We start from the raw sequence: 20719 nt of genomic DNA on the forward strand, positions 1-20719 counted from the left end.
AGATCCACCACAAGGGATGCTTGCCGCTTCTACGTGACTTTTACAGATGATTATAGCAGATATGGATATATCTACTTGATCAAGCAAAAGTCGGAAACCTTTGAAAAGTTCAAAGAGTTTAAGAATGAAGTGGAGAATCAGCTGGGCAGGAAAATCAAGATGCTTCGGTCAGACCGAGGAGGAGAGTACCTAAGTCTTGAGTTTCACGACTATCTAAAAGAATGTGGAATCGTTTCGCAATTGACGCCTCCGAGAACGCCACAATTGAATGGTGTGGCTGAGAGACGTAATCAGACCTTGTTGGACATGGTTTGTTCTATGATGAGTCGGACTTCGTTACCAATGGCTTTCTGGGGGTATGCCTTAGAGACTGCCGCCCATATACTTAACTTAGTTCCCACTAAGAAGGTTTCCAAGACTCCTCACGAGATGTGGACAGGGAAGGCTCCCTCGTTGGCGCATATCAAGGTTTGGGGTTGTGAGGCTTTCGTAAGACGAGAGACTCACGACAAACTAGAACCTCGCAGTGAGAAGTGTTATTTCATCGGATATCCGCAGAAGTCTTTTGGCTACCTTTTCTATAGACCGAGTGACAATGTTGTCTTCGTTGCTAGAAGAGGAGTTTTCCGAGAAAAGGAATTGATAGGCCAAGAAGACAGTGGGAGGCAAATTGAACTTGAAGAAATTCAAGATCAAAGCGATGAAGGAACCTCTGACACTGGCACTCAACTTGAGGAGGAAACTCCTGTTGAACCTGTTGACGTGTCCTTACCTCTTCGACGTTCCACTAGGGCTAGTGTTCCACCCTAGTTTTATGGTTTTCATATTACTACTGAAGGGGATACATTTATTAGTGATAGTACACTGGTAAATTTGGATGAACCTAGCAGCTATAAGGAAGCCATGGCAGGCCCGGAGTCTGCAAAATGGAAAGAGGCTATGGACAGCGAGATTCAGTCCATGTACGACAACCAAGTTTGGAATTTGGTTGATAATGTACCGGGTCGTAAGACAGTCGGGTGCAAGTGGATCTTCAAGAAGAAGACGGACATGGATGGGAAAGTGCATACTTATAAAGCGCGATTGGTTGCGAAGGGCTTTACTCAAACTCCCGGAGTTGACTATGATGAGACCTTCTCACCAGTTGCGAAGATAAAGTCTATTAGGGTGATGCTTGCCATAGCTGCGTTTCATGATTATGAAATATGGCAGATGGACGTGAAAACCGCTTTCCTTAATGGAAAGTTGGCTGAGGATGTCTACATGAATCAGCCAGAGGGTTTTGTCGATGTGAAGCATCCCAATAGAGTATGCAAGCTTGAGAAATCTATTTATGGATTGAAACAAGCATCTCGTAGATGGAATCTTTGTTTTAATGAGAAGGTTAAAGAGTTTGGCTTTCGGCGAAGCGAAGATGAATCTTGTGTGTATGTCAAAGCCAGTGGGAGTATAGTAAGCTTTCTCGTATTGTATGTTGACGACATACTACTCATAGGAAACGATGTCCCAACCTTGCAGGAAGTCAAGTCCTGGCTTGGGAAATGTTTCGCTATGAAGGACCTCGGAGAAGCCGCTTATATTCTGGGAATAAGAATAGTAAGAAACAGGGAAAGGAGACTGATAGGACTCAGTCAGGATACATACTTGGAAAAAGTGCTAAAGCGTTTTAGTATGGAAAATTCCAAGAAAGGGGAGTTGCCAATCCAAAGCAATACCAAGCTGAGTAAGACACAGAGCCCGAGTACAGAGACAGAGATAGCTGATATGAGCCGAGTACCTTACGCTTCCGCAGTAGGCTCTATCATGTACGCTATGACTTGTACTCGCCCTGATGTGGCCTTCGCTTTAAGCATGGTCAGCAGATATCAAGGGAATCCTGGTAGAGCACATTGGATTGCGGTTAAGAATATTCTTAAGTACCTTCGGAGGACCAAGGAATGGTTTCTAGTTCTCGGTGGGAGTGATGACTTAAGGGTACGAGGGTACAGTGATGCTAGTTTTCAGACGGATCGGGATAACTTCCGATCGCAGTCGGGCTGGGTCTTTACCCTAAATGGAGGAGCAGTAACTTGGAAAAGTTCCAAGCAAGAGACCGTAGCTGATTCAACGTGCGAATCAGAGTATATTGCGGCGAGCGAAGCGTCAAAGGAGTCTATATGGTTGAAGAACTTCATTGGAGACCTTGGAGTTGTGCCATCCATAAAGGAGCCCGTGGAAATTTTCTGTGATAATGAAGGAGCGGTTGCCTTAACCAAGGAACCAAGGGATCATGGCAGATCTCGACATATCGACAGGAAATACCACTTTATTAGACATCGGGTAGAAGAGGGACTCCTCGTTGTGAAGAGGGTATCGTCAGAAGATAACCCAGCAGATCCCCTTACTAAGGGACTGAGTAGGGTCAAGCATTTGCAGCACGCTAGGAGCGTAGGGCTGAAGGACGATATTAGTTTAGATTAGATAGGTAGGAAACTTGTAATAGATAATGTCATATTCAACAAATGATGATTAAATAAAGGTGTGTTATTTATAAGAAAGTTTCTATCTTGTGTTGATTATTTATCTATTGTGTCGATTTTGCATGTTTTGACTTCCTGAATAATAAGATTATTCGAACAGTTCACAATCGCTCATATGTTGGAAGTAGATATGAAGGAAGATTGTCATAAATTTGTTTGTAGATTGTCTGAAAAATTTTAGACATAGCAAAGGTTTGCTGCAAAGTTTATGAGTGCTTATGAAATTTGTATTGAGCATTGAAATAGACCCACACTTGCTGGTATTACTTCATGAATGTTATCACAAGTGATCGCAAGATGATAATATCATATAATCTTTAAACCTAGAGATATGGTTATTGTTTGCTAGTTGATTATACATTGATAATGCGAAAACGCATCAGTAACTTGATGTTATAAAACGTATTATTGTGTGTGGTTTAACTAGTAAATGATAAAGGCATATTAGTCAACGTTTTTCTGTTCCTTTTATTCTATGAGGATAAAAGCGATATCTCGGCCACTTGATGATTTGGTTTGACTTATGTGCCGGGCCCGGTCAGGATAAAGTTGATGTGTTCAACTGAGTTCTATGTCGAACAAATCAGAGATCAAGAAATAGAGTGCTAGACAATAAGTATTGTTAGCATGATATCTAGAACAGAGGATTATACGATCCCTTATCTGAAGGACAGATTATTGGTCAGAGTTGACAGCGGCTATTGAAAGCTACGATTGCTATCGGGTACGGAAGTTATACGTGAGATATAGTTACTAGACTTATCCAAGTGGGAGACTGTTGGATTAGTGTCTAAGTCAGTAACCATATTTGGTATATACTTGACCCGAGTGTGCATGGTCCTTTTGGGTTGCCTTCACCAAAGCAACTTGACAAGGTAATTTGATAAGAGAGAGGAGATATTATGATTTATTTATATATTATAAGAATAATATATTAAAGGAGAAATCATATTTATTTGATTAGTATTAGTCATAAATTAATTAGGAATTAATTTGGTGACTAAAAGAGACTAATTAAATAAAGGGGTATAAACTGTCAAATGTGTGATAGTTGAGTTTTGGGCTAGGAAACCTAATGGACTAAGGGGGAACGAAATTATGATGAAGGATCATCATATTTTCGTCCAAGGCCTTATTCCATAAGGTTCCTTGGGCTGCTTGGTGGCTAAGCTGTCCATTAGGGTTTAGACTAAAACCCTAGCACCCTATAGTATAAATACATGCCCTATGCTTCAATTTAAGGCCACTTGATTCCAAGGGAACCCTAGGGCCGAAATTAGCATCATTCCCTTCTCTCTCTTAGTTGCCTTCTTGCTTCAAGGTGTTTGTGAGCCATTAGAGGCACTACAATTGTGGTGCTTGCTTTCAAGAGTTCAAGAGAGTTCAAGAGATCAAGGAAACTAGTTGTTATTGCTATATAACAACAAGGTATGTCTACTACACTTCTATGTAATTTTCGAAAATTATAGAAGCATGCCAGGGTTTATTTTGTGTTCATAAAGTTGTATGTCTCATAGTGAAAACATAGATCCAACTAGGGTTGCATGCACACATAGGATTGTTTGTATTAAACCTATCATATGCAGCGTATGGTTTAATATGTGATACTCAGCTTTATGATTTTTGGTTATATTAAAAATGAAATTTTCAGGTCGTATTTTTGGGATGTTTCATTCAAAGTCATTAACCAGAACAAGATAAAATAATAACTCAGACTTAACATCTCGTTTACTATATACATAATCATGTGAAGAAAACTATAAAGTATCAAACATGATGATAAAACAAATAGCAGCATTTAGCCTTTCAATCACGTCTACTAACACAATAAATTGTTTGATATATTTTTCATTCAAATGTAGGTACTACTCAACCAACGATAAACCAAAATTGAATCATAATCACACAACAACAACGGATTTTACCTCAGTTTTAGAAACGACAGATGTGGTTGTGGTTGTGGACAAAACCTAAAAATCACACAGGTCGGGGGTCATCGCAGCCTCGATCTTAATATACCGTCAAGAAGAAGGTAAGATTAGGTCGAAAACTATAGAGCCCCTGCCATCATCAAGGTTACGATCTGGAACACTATTCTCTGGAAAAAAAAAGGATCTATGTATACGAGTGAGTTCTCCGATGGTGTGACGACCGACGAAAAAAAGGGAGATATCCAACACAGTAGCCTCGAGTAATATATCGAAGTTGAAGGAGTCCAATGGCAGCTTGGTATCAGATTAACCAAAACAATCTTTGATTTTTGAAATTGATATCTCCTGTTGACGATAAAGGCGAAAGCACAAAAGAATAAAGGCTTCGGAGATAGGTGGGAGACATCATCTGAGATCAGGAAGCGTCGATCGTTAAGGAGGCGGAACAAGAGAGAGAGAGAGAGACTTGAATAATGGATTTAATTTGGGGAACTAAGCGGATTTTGTCATCCCAAAAAATGTCCCTCAATTAATTTCACTACCGTACCCCCATGCTTTATTTTGTTCAAGTATTTACAAAAATGTCATAAAGCATCTTAACCTTTTATTATTTTGATCTTACGACTGTTATTTGGTTCTCAGGTTCTCGGAAAACTATAAGTTCTCAAATGATCCTCCCTATATATATATATATATATATATATATATATATATATATGTGTGTGTGTGTGTGTGTGTGTGTGTGTGTGTGTGTGTGTGTGTGTGTGTGTGCGTGATTATCAAAAACTTATGAACCCACAATTCCCTACTCATTTGAGCAAAGTCCTTCGTAAAACTCATAGATTTCTTATTCGCCTTCCCTTTGTGCTCATTGAAATCGTTTCCAAAATTGATATTCTCACTTCAATGGAATCGACTACTGCTTCTGCTTCTACATCATCTTTCTTATTCTTATTTATTGGTCATGCATCTTCATCAACCCATTTCCAGAGTGAACATTTTGTTTTGATTGGATCTTTCATATACAACAAAAATAAATCAAATAACTAACCAAATATGAAATATGACATAACCAAGCAAACATGGAGTATAAGGGTATAATAACTTATCATTCGGTTGGGACAAACCCTAAACTTTTTTCCATGTCACCCACTCTTATCTCATGTCATTGATTGTTATGCCAACTCTTTAAATTTTAATCCAAGTCATCTTATAACCCACAACAATCGGTTACCATTAGCTTGGATCTGAACAAAACTTATACTTGGTTGGTGTTTTTATTAATACAATGGTTTTAGTTGGATGATTTTTTTTTTAAATCAAAACTTCAATGATTTTTAAAACATTTTTACCTTTAAGTCATTTTCCCTTTAGATTATGGTATCTATGACAGTAAGGATGTGGTAAAGGTGAAGTGACTTGATATCATTTTACTTTTTTTATTTATTAGGTATGTAATGACTATATCTAATATAATCTAATATAATGTATATAAATGTATACATCATAAATAATCGTGCAAAACTTAGTTAATGATTAAAAAGATAATTGGGCGGAAATATATCTAAAATAAAGACATTATTTATGGATTTAAAACGGAAGCAAACATTAACAATTTTTATGGTCGTGAACCGTTGCTCCCCCAAGATTTGAAAACAATCAGCAACGGCTACTTTCTCCATCTTCCTTTTCCGACCTCCCTCACCATTTCTCACTTGAATCACCTCCATTGTTTCCGGTGACAATGAGCAACTCCATTGCCGCAGTTGTTCCAGGCTCAACGGCGGATCAGGGGGCTCCTCCTCCTCCTCTGCCTCACCGCCGCCCAAGAGTTAGAGAGGTCAGCTCCAGGTTTATGTCTCCAGCCGCTTCTTCATCTGCCGGCGATCTCCACTCTCTGACCATGAAGTCACCTATATCCAGATCTAATCACTCCGTCTCAACTCCGGTGCCTGAAAGATCATCAAAACCCTCACCCTCTCAGAGACGCTTGGTGCTGCGCAGCCATGAACATGAACCCCTTTCTTCTTCTGCTTCTTTTTCTTCTTCTCACGACAACATCCCAGAGACTTTTCGGAGCATGGACACCCCGTTTCAGCACGCTAAACCTGATACCTTTCCGATTCACCGGAAACAAAGTGCCAAAGAGAATGGATTTGGAGTTCAGAAATTTAAATCAACCTCTCTGAGAACAGGCAAATCTTCCAGATCTGATACGCCAATAGCTACGACAGATAGGATCGTTCCCTCAAGGTTCAGGCTCCCACAGCGTCAGACGACGAGTTCATCGGTAACTGATGCTGCTAAACTCTTGCAATCGACGGGATTGTCCTTCTCATCGTCCAATCTTAGCTCCAATAATGATACCGCTGTAGCAATTTCTCAGAGCTTTGTTGAATCCCAACCTCCCTCAAACGAATCGGAACAGATGCACGGGGGTTCAACTTCGTGCCCTAATTCCCCAATCTCCTCTCAACACACCAGAACATGGCCTCTTCCGGATACGAGATCTTCCATGACAGCCGAAGATACATTATCCACCAGATTGATCGTTCGAAGTAGCAGTTGCAGCAGCACCACCGACGTTGGCAATTGTCCTCCGTTATCCAAGTTTTCTTCGTCTTCCCTTTGCTCCCGATCTCTTAATTTGTCAATATCCTCTTGTCAGAATTCTTTCAAAACCAACTCCCTGCCACCACAACCCACCAGTATGAAACTCGGTGTTGATTCAAGAAAGGCAAGGAAACCTCAATCTTCCCAAGAAGATATCCATTCTTTAAAATTGCTTCATAATCATTACTTGCAATGGAGATACGCAAACGCTAAAGCACAAGTCACTACGCAAACCCACAAAACATCAATGGAGGTTTGTCTCTCCTTGTTGATAATTATGAGTACATAAAGTATTTTTTTGATAAATGCAGGCTGATCTGATGACATCTATTACCTATTTCAGGATATAATAATAGTCTTTAGCACCTTTTACATCTGTATATTGTTATTATCATAATTGTCTAATACTTGTAATCAAGAAACTTACTCTTTCTGTGGAATCAACTTGATCTTGATGAAAGTCAAGTATATTTCTAACATAATTGTCTAATATTTCTGATTAAAGAAAGTTTGTATTTTTCTGTAGAATCAACTATTTTCCTTTGGAGCTGATATAGCTCATCTACGTGAGACTGTGAAGAAGAAGCAAGCTGAACTTGCAATACTGCAACGCATAAAAGCAGTTTCCACCATTATTGAGGCTCAGGTGAATAAATGATTTTTGTATTATTCATTTATATTTTTTACAATTTCATTAGTATTGAGGCTCTATTTGTGGGTTATTCTAGATGCCTTATCTTGATGAATGGTCTGGTTTTGAGGAAGATTACACATGTTCCTTATCAGGCACAACCACTGCTTTGACCAACTCATTGCTTCGGCTTCCTGTAACTGGAAATGTTCAGGTAAGACATGACTTGTTTTACCTTGTGAAATTACCATATTATCCCTATTGGTATGTTTTGATGATGATGAAGAGGCGGTTTTTTCTGGCAGGTTAACATAAAAGAAGCAGCTGAGGCTCTTGATTCAGCAGTAAAAACAACAGAAATGATAGTTGATCACATGCAAACATTCCTGCCTAAGGTAACAACATTACATATAGGAGACATGAGTTAAATATCAAAGTCCATCATCATTTTCTGAAATACTTTTAAAAAATGTCCAAAAAGATGTAATTTACTGAATCTTGTTCGAAATCCAGGCGGAAGAAATGGATAGTTTGAGCTCAGAATTAGCGACAGTTATCAATATAGAAAAAGCACTTGTAGAGGAATGCGGAAATTTATTGGCAAACACAAATACATCACAGGTTTGACTTTCTTCAAGAACTTTTATGCAAAAAAAAAAAAATTAATGGATCTTGAAATTTTGGCTAACTGTTTTTTGTTTGAATTGCATTGCAGGTGAAAGAGTGCAGTTTACGGGGACATCTAATTCAATTACATTGTAGCAATGTTTCCAAACAAAAATAACAAGACACGTTTGGGTGTTAAATTTATTCAAAGCATGAAAAGAAAAGAAGACAACAAGATTTGTATTCTATATAGTAACAAAATATAATAATAAAATGGTCTTTTTGCGTGCTGCAATCAAGTTGATTGATGTTTCGTTTGTTTATATTACTTGTTACAAAGTGTGCTAATTTTTCTAGGTTATTTTGATGTGTGAACTTTTTTATGAGTAGCTGTTTATTTGTTGATTTTTACGGACACCTACTCACAATACAATTGAAACGACTAATTCGTTGCAAGAAAACTTGCAAATTATCCTTCCAAATCCAATCTTTAGCCAAAGTAAACTACATAATTGTATTGCTTGTTATACGGAAAAGACTCTTTAAAAACATATCACGAGAATGTGTTTTGACGATCATTATTTAAACAAAACAAACATGAAAAACATGTCGTTATTCTGGGATAATTGATGATTCTATTGGAACTAGTGTTTTTAAGATCATGATTTTGATCGTAAGAACGTACAAGTAAAAACGATCTAAATTGCAACATGATCGATTTGTAGCAAGATCGACATAAGATCATATGATCGTAAGATCGTATGATCATAAGATCGTATGATGATATGATCCAACCCATTTTTTGTTTGGTCTTTAGTATCTAACAATGAGCATCTAAAGTTCTACTTGAATGTCGAGCCCCAAATTTGTCTATTGAGCTCGAAAATTAAACATCGTATATCGAAGAAAGCCACATAAGCCTCACATCTTGGTGAGTTGTTATTTGTTTATTAGACGATTTTATTGCATTCATTACACTTACTAAAAGAGTTTTATGAGAAAAAATAATTGTACTATAAAGGGGGAAAATGACATGTGTACATCATTTGTCATGGAAGATTATCTAGATACTTAGATTTAAGTTCATATATTAATTTTAAGCTGATCACTATGTTCCAAACACTATGTAACTTCTTATTAGTCAAATATAGAGATATATTTTTAGTTTTAAACTTATAACTATTTAAATGTAGTAAGATTTTGATCCCAATTCAAACTTAATCAATACCTTAGAAAATGAAATGGATTCTAGAAAAAAAAAAGTAAGATCCTGATTTTGATATCCCAAATTAAAACTTGATAACATAGATATATTTTGCTGTTATTATTATTACTAGGTGTGAGACCCATATTTAAACATTAAATTTAATATCAATATTTAATATCAATATCAATTTTAGAGCTCTCATTAATTATGACATTTATTACATTATAAATATATCAATTATTTTTCAAGGAAATATTTACATCTCTCAATATTGTAACCAAAATAAGTTGTGATATGTAAACAAATCAGAAAATTACATGTGGAATTAAATAAATTCTAAAAATCTATTAAAATGTCATGTGTCCAAATTAATGAGGACATGACATGTGGCAGAAAATAGGTTTTATTTATTAGTATAGATTATTATTTGATATTTGAAGTTTATTTTTTATGATAATGTAGTTTTAATACGTGTAAATAACAAAAAAATGATTTCTCACTATTTCAAAGAAGAATTTTTGGACACATTTTAGGATTTTGCAAAATCCTCATCATGATACTATTCATATACATTGGTGGAATTCGATGGGGGCCAGGAGGGGCCATCGACCCCCCCCCCCCCCCCCCCTATTTTTTTTTAAACCTTATTTACTATTATTCTTGCAACAATTAAAATTTCATATGAAGAAATAAGTACATATTCTAGAAACAAATTAACTTTCAAGAAGATTGTAACTAAAATTTAAAAGATATGCTTAAAAGATAGGAAGATAACAACTATCAAAGAGAGATGCACGGAAGAGTATGGATGTCAAAAGGTCTCGTGGGACCTCGATCCCGTGGGGTCCCCGTCAAGTATAGGGGTATTTGCTGAAAAAAATCGGGGACAGGAGCGGGAGCGAGGGTTGACAGTCCCGTCCCGAAACCGCCATGGGGGCCTCGTTAATAAATTAAATATATTTACATTATTACATATATTAATTATATAAATACAATAAACAATAGAATGATTTTTATGTACCAAAATTCAACAAAAAATATGTTTTTAAGTTGTTTGTAACATGTGAAATTGTGCTATAAATAACTATTTGTTACCCAAAAAATAGTATTTTTAGCCCAAATAAGTTAGCCCAAAATCAATCGAGGGCGGGGGCGAGGGAGTGGGTAAATTTTTTTTGGGGGGGATACAATTGTTGGATTAGGTGTCTAAGCTCATAATTATAATTGGTATATACTTAAATTAATAGTAGCACAGTCCTTTTTGGTTGCCCTCAAAACTAGCAACTGGACATGATGACTTTTGGAGAGATATGTTGAATTTATTATTTGATTAATAAATTGAAATAAATGATTTATTAATGTATTATATATGGAAATAATATATTAATTAGAAATCATATTATTTAATTAATAATAAATCAGAAATTAATTGGAATTAATTTTGGGATTAAAAGAATAAATTAAAAGACAGGGAATCAAAGTGCAATTATTAAATAGTTAAGCAAGATGCATGGTGTGGATGGTTTTAAGGGCTTTCTTGGAGCTTAAGAATTATCCTTGGAGAATAACTAGGAAACTGGATAATTACCAAAACAATATAATATTATTATATTGGTTTTGAGTTTATCTAGGGTTTCCTATTAGCACTACATAATGAGTCCTACACCTTGGATATTTCGACTACTCTATTATTGAAGCAAGGGCCAAAATTTCTCTCTTACCTCTCATCTCTCATCTCTCATCTTCTTGCTAGTGTTGGGTGTGAACTATTAGAGGCGCGACATTTGTGGCGCTTGCTCTTAAGGCTTCAACAACACAATGTTTTCATTGTTATTACTACATATCAATTGAGGTATGATTTTCTTAACCCTAACTGTGTATTTTGAGTATATACTAGTGTTTTAGGGTTTCTACTTTGTTGTTTAATTTGTATGTTCAATTAGAGAAAATGTAGATCAAATTATTTAGAGTTGCATGCACACATAAGATTGTTTGATATGCTCAAAACCCATCAGCAATCACCGTCCTGTTTGCTCTCGTTGACATCCCTAGAAGAGAGAGATCGTATCAATCAATGTAACAATAAAAATATTTCCAAGTATCCTTTAGATCTCAAAAAGCCAAAAATCAAGAAACCTCAAAACCACCAGACATCATCGTCGTTTCCCATTCGTGAGCCCATTGGGCCTATCACTCCCAAACCATCTCTGACTCTTGCCCTATCTCTCGCCACTTCCCGTCACACTTCTTTAGTGGTAACTCAGCTTGCCGTTGTATGTATTGCATTTTTCTCTCCTCATATATACAACCTCATTCTATTTCTCTGTCTCTCGCTTTTGCTTTCTGACTTTCTCTACTTGGCATGAATATAAAATGAATATATTAAAAAACTCTTGGTTGAAGATATTATAACACTTTATATTTTATTTAATTATTGCATATGTTTGATTGTTTGTTATATTATACCGTAACAATTTGATATTAGTAATTATTTATTTATTTATTTATTTAGTATTTTATAAAAGATATTTTATACATACTAGACTTTTGATTGACTTCCCTATGATATCTGTCGTTTCACTCTGAGTTTCAAGAAACTTTTTGGTCAATGATAACCTGTTGTGAATGTAACAATCTTAGATCACATCTATATCTATGTATATGTGATAATCATGACAAATGAAGATATTATAAAGTTGTATATTTTATTTTAATTATTTCATATGTTTAATTGTTTGTTATATTATAGTGTAACATTTGATATTAGTATTTATTTATTTATTTATTTAGTAGGTTTATAAAAAATATTTTATGCATACTTAATCTTAATTTATTTAGTTATCATCATATTTCCACGTTAGGTTCACAAATTTTTTGATTAATAAATCAATTTCTTTTAATTATCTGTGAATTTTTAGTTTAAATTGTGTTTTTATCAAAATAATTAACTAGGTGTTTATTTAAATCTATTTTGTAGTTGTTAGTTTATTTTTTTAAAATAATATAAATTAACATGAAAAATAATCTATAGACGGTTAATTGTCCGGTTCAAATTTTGTAGTATATCATTATCTTAATTGAAATAAACATATACATAGTTTGTCTTCAGCCTCATGATTTATTTGTTTTTGTTCGGTCGATCATACAAAGAATCCATTAAAACTTTTGATAAAAATTATTTTTTATTTTTACATATCAAAGGTACAATATCAAATTTTTTTTTTTTTTTTGTGAAAATGCGTTTTGAAGATTTATAACTCAAAAAATTGGTAATATTGGATAAAAGCTTGGATTTTTGTGGATAATCTATGTTTTTTTTCTTCTAATTTTTTTAAACAACGTAATTTTGGCGAATTTCATAAATATTTTTCCAACCTTACATATGTACTTTATAAAATTAGTGGGCTATTTTGGTAAATTCTATAATTGATTAATCTTGGAAAATTATAAATAAATTCAGTCAGAGTTAATTTTTTCTTTAAAAATATTAAAAAAACTTAAAACAAAAAAGATATTTGAAGTAATTAATTGTCAAATGTGATTGTGAATGTCCCTTAACCCTTCATCTGACCTTTTATCGTCTGTATAGATAATCAAATCTTCTTTCAAGCAAAATCTTCTACTCTTGAGGCGATCTGAGGACGATAAAGAGGGAGTCGTTTCGATCATCAAGTAAACACCAAATCACCGCTCTTCAAGAATGGCTTTGAAGTTTCTGAACAAGAAAGGATGGCACACGGGTAGTCTGCGTAATATTGAAAACGTTTGGAAAGCAGAGCAGAAGCACGATGCCGAACAGAAGAAGCTCGAGGAACTCCGAAAGCAAATCCACGAGGAAAGGGAGAAAGCCGAATTTCGTCAACTTCAGGAACAGGCCGGCTTAGTTCCGTAAGCTCCTCTTTCTATTTCCCTAATTTCATATTCGCAGATTTAGGGTTAGGGTTTCATCTTTCACATTCTTACCGATTCATTTTTCTAATATTTCAGGAAGCAAGAACGATTGGATTTCTTATACGATTCGGGATTATCCTCAAGGAAGGACAGTTCAGATACGGGGTTCAAGGCTCTTGAATCTTTCCCCCCGAAGGCGGAACCTGAACCCTCCACCTCTGCAAACAAGGTGCCCTAATTCTTCCTTTCAGTTTCTTCTTCATCCTAAATTTGACATCATAGGTTACACTAGCTTTCAATCATATCAAGTGATCCCACTATAACTATCCTTCCCGTTATGAGTTGTTACAATCACATCCTCAGTTTTTTTTCTAATTTACATCAATCTTTTTACATTTGAACAGTTTTTATTATCTTGGGGCTTCATATTTAACAATCTCTGCTGTAACAGGCGGGTGCACCAGGGGCTTTATTCGAAGATAAGCCACAGTCTGCTAATGATGCATGGAGGAAACTGCATTCGGATCCTTTGCTTATGATAAAGCAGCGTGAACAGGAAGCACTAGCTCGTGTAAAGAATAATCCAGTCCAGATGGCAATGATCCGTAAATCTGTAAGTTCAAAATTTTGTTTTCATTAGAATTTATAGTCATTTTAGATGCATTTCATGGGACAGAAGTCAGTTAGGCAAGCTTTGTAGGTTATTTTCGATGATATGTGGTAGAGAAAGGGCATTCATGTCTTTTGATGCATATGGAAGATCAAGAGCAGTTCCCTGTCCCACCTTTTTGGGTGGGACTGGGACTTGTTCTTGATCTCCCTTGTCTATGGCGAAAGACGTGAATGCCCTTTCTCTACCCCATATCATCGAAAATAGCCCAACAAAGTGTCCTGTGTAATAAACACAATGTATCTAACCATCATAATCTTGTTTATCAGGTTGAAGCAAAGAAGCAGAAGGATAAAACCTCAGACAAAGAAAAACATCACCGCAAGAAGTCAAAACATGAAAAACATACGGTTTCTAAACATCGTATGAGTTCTGATGATGATGATGTTCGACAAGTGGAGGACCGCTCAAAGAATGCCGCTAGGGATAGGGTTTCACCGGAACGATATCACAGGGACAGGGAAGAGCGGAGGCATCATCGGCCGCCAGTTCATAGAAATAGCAATGCACTTTCGAAAGAGGATAGGGCTAGAAAGCTTAAGGAGATGCAAATGGATGCGGAGCTTCATGAAGAACAAAGATGGAAGCGGTTGAAGCAGGCGGAGGATGATGATGCTAAGGAGATTAGCCATGGAAGTTCCGGTGGGCGGAACTTCCTGGATGCGGCTCATAAAAGCGTTTATGGGGCTGAGAAGGGCGGCAGCTCCACCATAGAGGAGAGTGTTCGCCGGAGAACACATTATTCACAAAGGAAGAGTGAAGGGAATGCATTTAGGCGGTAGGTAGCCTACTGGTTGTCGGAAATGTTTTATCAGTTTTCATCTTTGTGTTTTGAGTTGAGTTGCTGATTTGATATGTTTCATTGTTAAATGCAAGAAAGAAATAACAATGTAATTTTTTATTGATTGTTCATTATATTTATATATATATACAAAACTGTTTTTATTGTTACAGTTGAGTAGAATTTGGACCTTATATAACACGGAACGTCCAGTGGAGAACATCACACCATGAATAAAATACATAAATATCATCATCATCATCATTTAATTTGTCTTGGCATCATAACATGAATTACAAGTTTTAAGAGTATTACCACACCCAAACCCATCCCACCTAATCAAACATAAATTATATATATATATATATATATATATATATATATATATATATATATATATATATATATATATATATATATATATATATATATATATATATAAAGAAACTGCACAAAGTAGAAAACAATCCCGATTCCCTGAGGACAAATTCCAATTTCAATTGGCTCAGTCTAATTTTTAATCTTGATTGTTAACTGACATTCCATAAACAACCGGGTGTTGCCTTAAGCTGGAGTCGAGTATTTGGTGAGTTAAGCCGACCCCTTGGCTGAGGCTCACTCGTTGCTTCTTGATAACCGGTGAACCACGGTCAGAGTCTGGGGTTAAGGGCTCATGTTCATCGGTGGCAGAGTTTTTGATGATGGGAGGAGGTGGAGTGATAGGGTCGGTTGGGTTTTTGGATTCCTGGCAGTTGTCGTCTGATAGGACTTCACTCAGCTTCTGTTGCTCTTCGATGATCTTCTTTAGGTACTTCCCTTGGGCTTCTATTCGTAGTTGAAGCTGTCTTTGGACCTATAACACTTTCATATATGTAAACCTACTTTACTTTTAAAGCTAATTATAGCATTTTATTTTAGGCAAAATAAGACCTCTAATTGCTCATGCAGTCGCTTTTGCACCTCCATCTGCAGCTTCAGTGCTTCTGTAATCTGCATTCCACTGCACAAACATATTTCAGAAAATAAAGTTCTAATTTTATTAAATACTTTTATCATTATAAAAAAAAAAAAAAAAAAAAAAAATGGGTTATATTGCAAAATCAACAATCCTTCAAGAATTGTCGATAATTCCATTCCATCAGACAATACAAAACAAACAAGACTTACGATGATCCATCCAAGCTGGAAAGCATGTCACCCGATTCTTTCTGGTCAAACACTTTTCCTTGCATTACGAATTTCACCAAAATAATCAATCAGCAGTCAGCACATCTATTTTTTGAGGCTAAATGCAATAAAGATTAAAATACAGAATAGAATACTGAATACCTTCAGAAGAGGAATCCGGGAGGTACTTTGCCAGCCTATATTTCTGCAAGTGGCTCTTGACATGATAAATTGTTAGACCTTGAACACCCATCACTCTCAGCACGCCTTTTGGTGTAGCCCCTGTAAAACATGTCAAGCCTCACAAATCAGTCATGCAATTAAAAATAGGATTACATGCAATAAATAACAACATACTTTCATTTATCACTACTTTATTAACAGCATATTAGTATTGTAATTGTAATTTTTTTTCTTATTAACACATTGTAGTTTAAACGAGCCACCCAATAATAATTCAATATTTAGGACATAATACTTTGAGAAATCTATCTGTGAAAATTGCTTTGTATTTTGATGATATTGCTATATATAATAATAGGGCAGATTTTTTATTTTTCAGAGTAGAACACTGACAACTGAGATAGGAAGAAATGAAGGTAGGAGTGAAAGTAAATTGATAATTTGATATTTCCTGATTTAACCCTAAAAAATAATGGAGGCACAGCTGCAAGCCGATTCCTTCTTTAGTTGAATGGAACGGAATAGACACAACAGGCAATGGAATCACACGTTACTTTCCATTATTATGTTTGGTTCTCACTTCAGGAATGGAATGATTTTTCTTATCAACTTTTTAACTCTACTCTTCATATTATTCAAGTACAAATTTATCGTATTTTCTGTTTACATTAATAGAAATTAAATATAATAAAACCTCATTATAATAATAAAATATATTCTCTAGTTACTAAAAGTAAATAAAACTGTAAGTTAATTAAAAAACACGAAATTTTTTAAAAGCATTTGTGTCACTAAAGGTTACATCAGTAAAACTATACTCCCTGCTAAGGAACAAAAATAACAAAATGGAAGGAAACACATTCCTACTATAATGCTCAATTCCATTCCATCATACAAATTACAAAACAAACAACTTCTTTCCTGGTTTTTCTGTTTCTAGCTTAGATGATATTTGCTTATTTCATATAAACAATGAAATACCAACATTTAAGGAAACTGTTAGTTAAGGTTATGACAACAAGGATATATTGGTGTTTCTTGGTTATTAAAATTGCAGCTTTAAGAACCTTTTTCTTTTTAAGGACATATTGGTATTTCTTGCTTTTCCCCATTCAGTGTCTTATCAATAAAGTCCATTCCAGATGATTGATGTTTAAAAGATACTTGAGAAGACAATTCCACACTTGCGAAAAGTAAAAAATTAAGATGGATAAATTTGTAAATACTAAATAGTAAGGACTTAATGGGGAAAGCCTCTTTTACTCAACTACATCTATTAAACCATTCTTTCTACATCAAGTAAAAAAGAAACACCCATAAATAGCTTCTCAGAGTAAGACCATTAAGTAAAAAAGAAACAATAGCTTAATCCCTCTCCACTTAGAATTGCAGAGTTTGACTTGAAAAAAGATATCAACAAACAACTAACACAGATACCCAAATACCCAATATATCTTTTCACTTCAACTTAAAGATCTTGTGGACCAAAATGAACCATAACTGATTTTGTAATGATTAATATACGACTATATATTAGTTCACTTGAACAAATTCTCAAAAATGGAAACACTGCATATCTTATTAGACTTCTAAGAAAAACAATTTATTCCAGTTCTTGTGCAATAGAAAGACACACATGCATAGTCTAATGCCTGGAAGTATGTATAGTGATAGTCTGCTTATATAGAGAGAATGGTAGAAAACTCAACTATATGCTCAAAAAAAAAAGAAAGCAAGAAGAAAATGCAACCAATAAACTTAAATTCAGATAATGAAGATCAAGGAAACTTACTATCAGGGCCACCCAATTGTGCCACAGCATCAACAAATCGTTCATGAAGCTCATGTGTCCAACGAAGGCGTTGTTTAGAAGCTAGACTTGAGCTGTTGTCATGACCATTAGCTCCACTCACCACATCCATAATAATTTGCACCACTAATTGCTTGATGATCAACACATAATATCTTCTTTCCTAGACTTAAAACTAGACACACATTTAATTCACCTAAATGAAAATGAATAACAAATTAACATAGAAACAGCCATAAAACTCAAACCTTGATCAGCATGTATTCCAAAACAGGAGGAAACATAGTGTAAGGATAAAAAGTTGAACCCAAAAAAAGTGAAATATCTAAGTGCTAAAATACCGACATGAAAACAAGTTAGCTTTCTAATTTAGAGTAATGATTTATTTACACTTGCGACAAATTTAGGGTTAATACAAGTGGAATGATTGAGACAAAATAGTATATTCACTACGTGTGGCTAATGAAATTAATCTTAAAGATGACAAAAGTATTGTATATCATTCCAATAGCAAAAACATAATCAACAAAAACTTCAACCATATTGCTGATCTCGACTCATTCAGCCATGGAAGAGTAAGGTCTACACTGATCCTAATTACAATTGGTACTAAGCTTATCCAGAAACAGGCAGCTAGATAAAACAAGTGAATTGCAAAATTGAACAGAAAAAGCTACAACAAAGTTCATAAGTATGAAAACCAACCATCAATGGAAGAAGTAATAAACATTGAAGGCTCAAGTCTAAAGAAACATCAAACAACACCATAGAGTGTGGAGAAAACAACTACAAAAGCAGACAGCAAAAGGAAAAGGCAGAAACTGAACCATGTATCCCTCTAAAACATATTGTTTCTTGTTTTACTTAATGGACTTGATCTGGTAAGTTATATATGGGTATTTCTTTATAACTTAATTCAGAGGAAACAATTACTTCATACTCGTAGAGAAAGTTGGGGAAAAGAAGGTTTCCCTCATTAAGTCCTAAACCTTTTACACATTTATCTCATTTAATCACTTCCATTAGCGCAAGAATGCCTATGTTTTTAGGCATCATTTATCTAGACAGCACTTGTCAAAACAACGATTCATGGGACAGAAAAGAAACAGGGCTGTATTTTTCTTAGTTGAAAGATAATAACAAAAAATGTACAAAACAAGCAGCAATTGGAAATGGAAAGGCCGTGAAAACAATGGTATTGTCTAATGCAGGATCATTCTATTTGAGTATCTATTTTTGTTATACAAAAACGTCAGAGTTCACTGATTCCAATTCAACCAGAAAGTATCTTTAGGCTAAGCGAAAAACAGGCTGAAGATCCCGAGAAAGGTTAAAATTAAGGTGATCTAGAAGCTATTCACGTGACTCGATCAGATAGGATCGTCAGATTATTAAGGTATGAAAGCTCACGAATTATTCAGAAAATTGAATTCGTACAGAAGTTTATGTTACGCATCTAAATCACGATAGCATAAAATTGAATTCGTACAAAGGTACACAAACAGAATCAATATTTAGGTACAAAGTTAGGTTGAAGTGAAGCAACTACACCTCCATATAGTTGCAATTCGATCGACTGCTTCCGATGGACTGCAAACTGTGAAATTGGAATGGAAATTTTGTTTAGATGTTTATGCAATTGATAAGACATGAAACAGAAGAAGATAACACCGACCGGCTCCAGATGCCAAAGAATCAGATGCACAGAAAGATAGCAAAAGCCCCGGGATTTGAATGTTGTTTGAAATTTGGAGGAGATGAGATCGAAGTGACAATGGAGGGAGATGATTGGATTGCGCCTGCTGCTACAGTGATATGGGTATGGCTATGGATTGGCTATGGCTATGGCTATGGCTATGCTATCTCCTTCTGCCTCCTGGTAGTGGTTTGGGCTGAAGGAAGAAAGAAAGTCCAAAGGCAAGTCATCATCCATTGGCTATTGCTATTGGTGTAAATTGTTATGGTGATGCTTTGCTTTTCACGTTTTTGTCTTTTTCATCGTTTCATCTCTTGGCTAACTTCCCTTTATTTTCTCATTTTCTAAGCATTACAATATTAATATTTTCATGTTTTTCTAACATATTCATTTGTTAGAAAATTCAAAAAAGTATATATTTTTAATGTCTATTTATTTTTATGTTTTTTATAAATAATTTTACTTGATCTGTACACAGTACATAATATTTTTGTCTCCATAATTTATGTTCCTTCATAAGTTCATATCAAACAACCTTATCAATGTTAACATAAACTAAAAAAATATCAAGTTTTCTTCATAAATACATAAAAATAAATAAAAGTTAAAGACTTATGTCAAAGGATTTCTTTTTCATTTTTTTTTTTGGGCAAAACATACAATATTAACTTCTAAATATAAATACAAATAAATTGTTTGGAATCGTCATAAAAAATAATTTGTCAAGGAATTTTAAAAAAAATATGCCCCAAAGTAACACCAATTTTGTCCAAAATAAGCCTCACAATGTCGTTTCCTTTAAATTTTTGTCTTCCTAGTCCTTCCCAAAATTACAATTATATCTAAAATATGCATCATCTTCATTTTAAAATGTTTGTTTTGCTTTATGTTTCTTTCAAAAATTCCATTAATTTAATTTAACCTTACACGTCTCTCTTTCCCATTTCAGATCATTTGTCTCTCATATTATTTATCTTTTTAACATAAGTAAAACAATAAAAAAACAAAAAATCA

The 20719-nt window shown here is 34.9% G+C and overlaps 3 protein-coding genes across 5 annotated transcripts; 2 read left to right on the forward strand and 1 right to left on the reverse strand.

Moving 5' to 3' along the window:
* Positions 1-5983: 5983 nt before the first annotated feature.
* On the forward strand, positions 5984-8623 carry LOC111886180 (protein ENDOSPERM DEFECTIVE 1). Its single transcript, XM_023882410.3, has 6 exons — positions 5984-7316; positions 7590-7709; positions 7792-7908; positions 8000-8089; positions 8208-8315; positions 8410-8623. The coding sequence occupies exons 1-6, from the start codon at positions 6195-6197 to the stop codon at positions 8476-8478; spliced, it is 1626 nt and encodes a 541-aa protein (XP_023738178.1). The 5' UTR covers positions 5984-6194; the 3' UTR covers positions 8479-8623.
* A 4436-nt stretch (positions 8624-13059) lies between these two features.
* Positions 13060-15019, forward strand: LOC111886181 (uncharacterized). Its single transcript, XM_023882411.3, has 4 exons — positions 13060-13395; positions 13495-13627; positions 13850-14011; positions 14338-15019. The coding sequence occupies exons 1-4, from the start codon at positions 13208-13210 to the stop codon at positions 14848-14850; spliced, it is 996 nt and encodes a 331-aa protein (XP_023738179.1). The 5' UTR covers positions 13060-13207; the 3' UTR covers positions 14851-15019.
* Positions 15020-15062: 43 nt separating this feature from the next.
* Positions 15063-19957, reverse strand: LOC111886206 (myb family transcription factor PHL7). Of its 3 annotated transcripts, none has more exons than XM_042901118.2 (7): positions 19685-19957; positions 19561-19606; positions 17992-18172; positions 16179-16298; positions 16017-16074; positions 15780-15849; positions 15063-15702 (listed from the first exon to the last, which is right to left on the reverse strand). In XM_042901118.2, the coding sequence occupies exons 2-7, from the start codon at positions 19564-19566 to the stop codon at positions 15367-15369; spliced, it is 771 nt and encodes a 256-aa protein (XP_042757052.1). In that variant the 5' UTR covers positions 19567-19606; positions 19685-19957; the 3' UTR covers positions 15063-15366. The 3 variants fall into 3 exon arrangements, with proteins under 3 accessions (XP_042757052.1, XP_042757053.1, XP_042757055.1); XM_042901119.2 differs by having other exon boundaries at positions 17992-18205; positions 19685-19956; XM_042901121.2 differs by having other exon boundaries at positions 17992-18184; positions 19559-19606; positions 19685-19956.
* Between the last annotated feature and the right edge of the window lie 762 nt (positions 19958-20719).

The sequence above is a fragment of the Lactuca sativa genome, chromosome 4 (assembly GCF_002870075.4).
Source record: "Lactuca sativa cultivar Salinas chromosome 4, Lsat_Salinas_v11, whole genome shotgun sequence".
Classification (NCBI taxonomy): domain Eukaryota; kingdom Viridiplantae; phylum Streptophyta; class Magnoliopsida; order Asterales; family Asteraceae; genus Lactuca; species Lactuca sativa.

Coding starts and splice junctions, on each gene's coding strand:
- LOC111886180 (XM_023882410.3), top strand. CDS start 6,195: ATGAGCAACTCCATTGCCGCAGTTGTTCCAGGCTCAACGGCGGATCAG. Junction 7,909..7,999: donor CTGTAACTGGAAATGTTCAG/GTAAGACATGAC, acceptor TTTTTCTGGCAG/GTTAACATAAAAGAAGCAGC. Junction 8,316..8,409: donor CAAACACAAATACATCACAG/GTTTGACTTTCT, acceptor ATTGCATTGCAG/GTGAAAGAGTGCAGTTTACG.
- LOC111886181 (XM_023882411.3), top strand. CDS start 13,208: ATGGCTTTGAAGTTTCTGAACAAGAAAGGATGGCACACGGGTAGTCTG. Junction 13,396..13,494: donor GAACAGGCCGGCTTAGTTCC/GTAAGCTCCTCT, acceptor CTAATATTTCAG/GAAGCAAGAACGATTGGATT. Junction 13,628..13,849: donor CCTCCACCTCTGCAAACAAG/GTGCCCTAATTC, acceptor CTGCTGTAACAG/GCGGGTGCACCAGGGGCTTT.
- LOC111886206 (XM_042901118.2), bottom strand. Junction 16,075..16,178: donor CCCGGATTCCTCTTCTGAAG/GTATTCAGTATT, acceptor TCGTAATGCAAG/GAAAAGTGTTTGACCAGAAA. Junction 15,703..15,779: donor GACTGCATGAGCAATTAGAG/GTCTTATTTTGC, acceptor AAAGTGTTATAG/GTCCAAAGACAGCTTCAACT.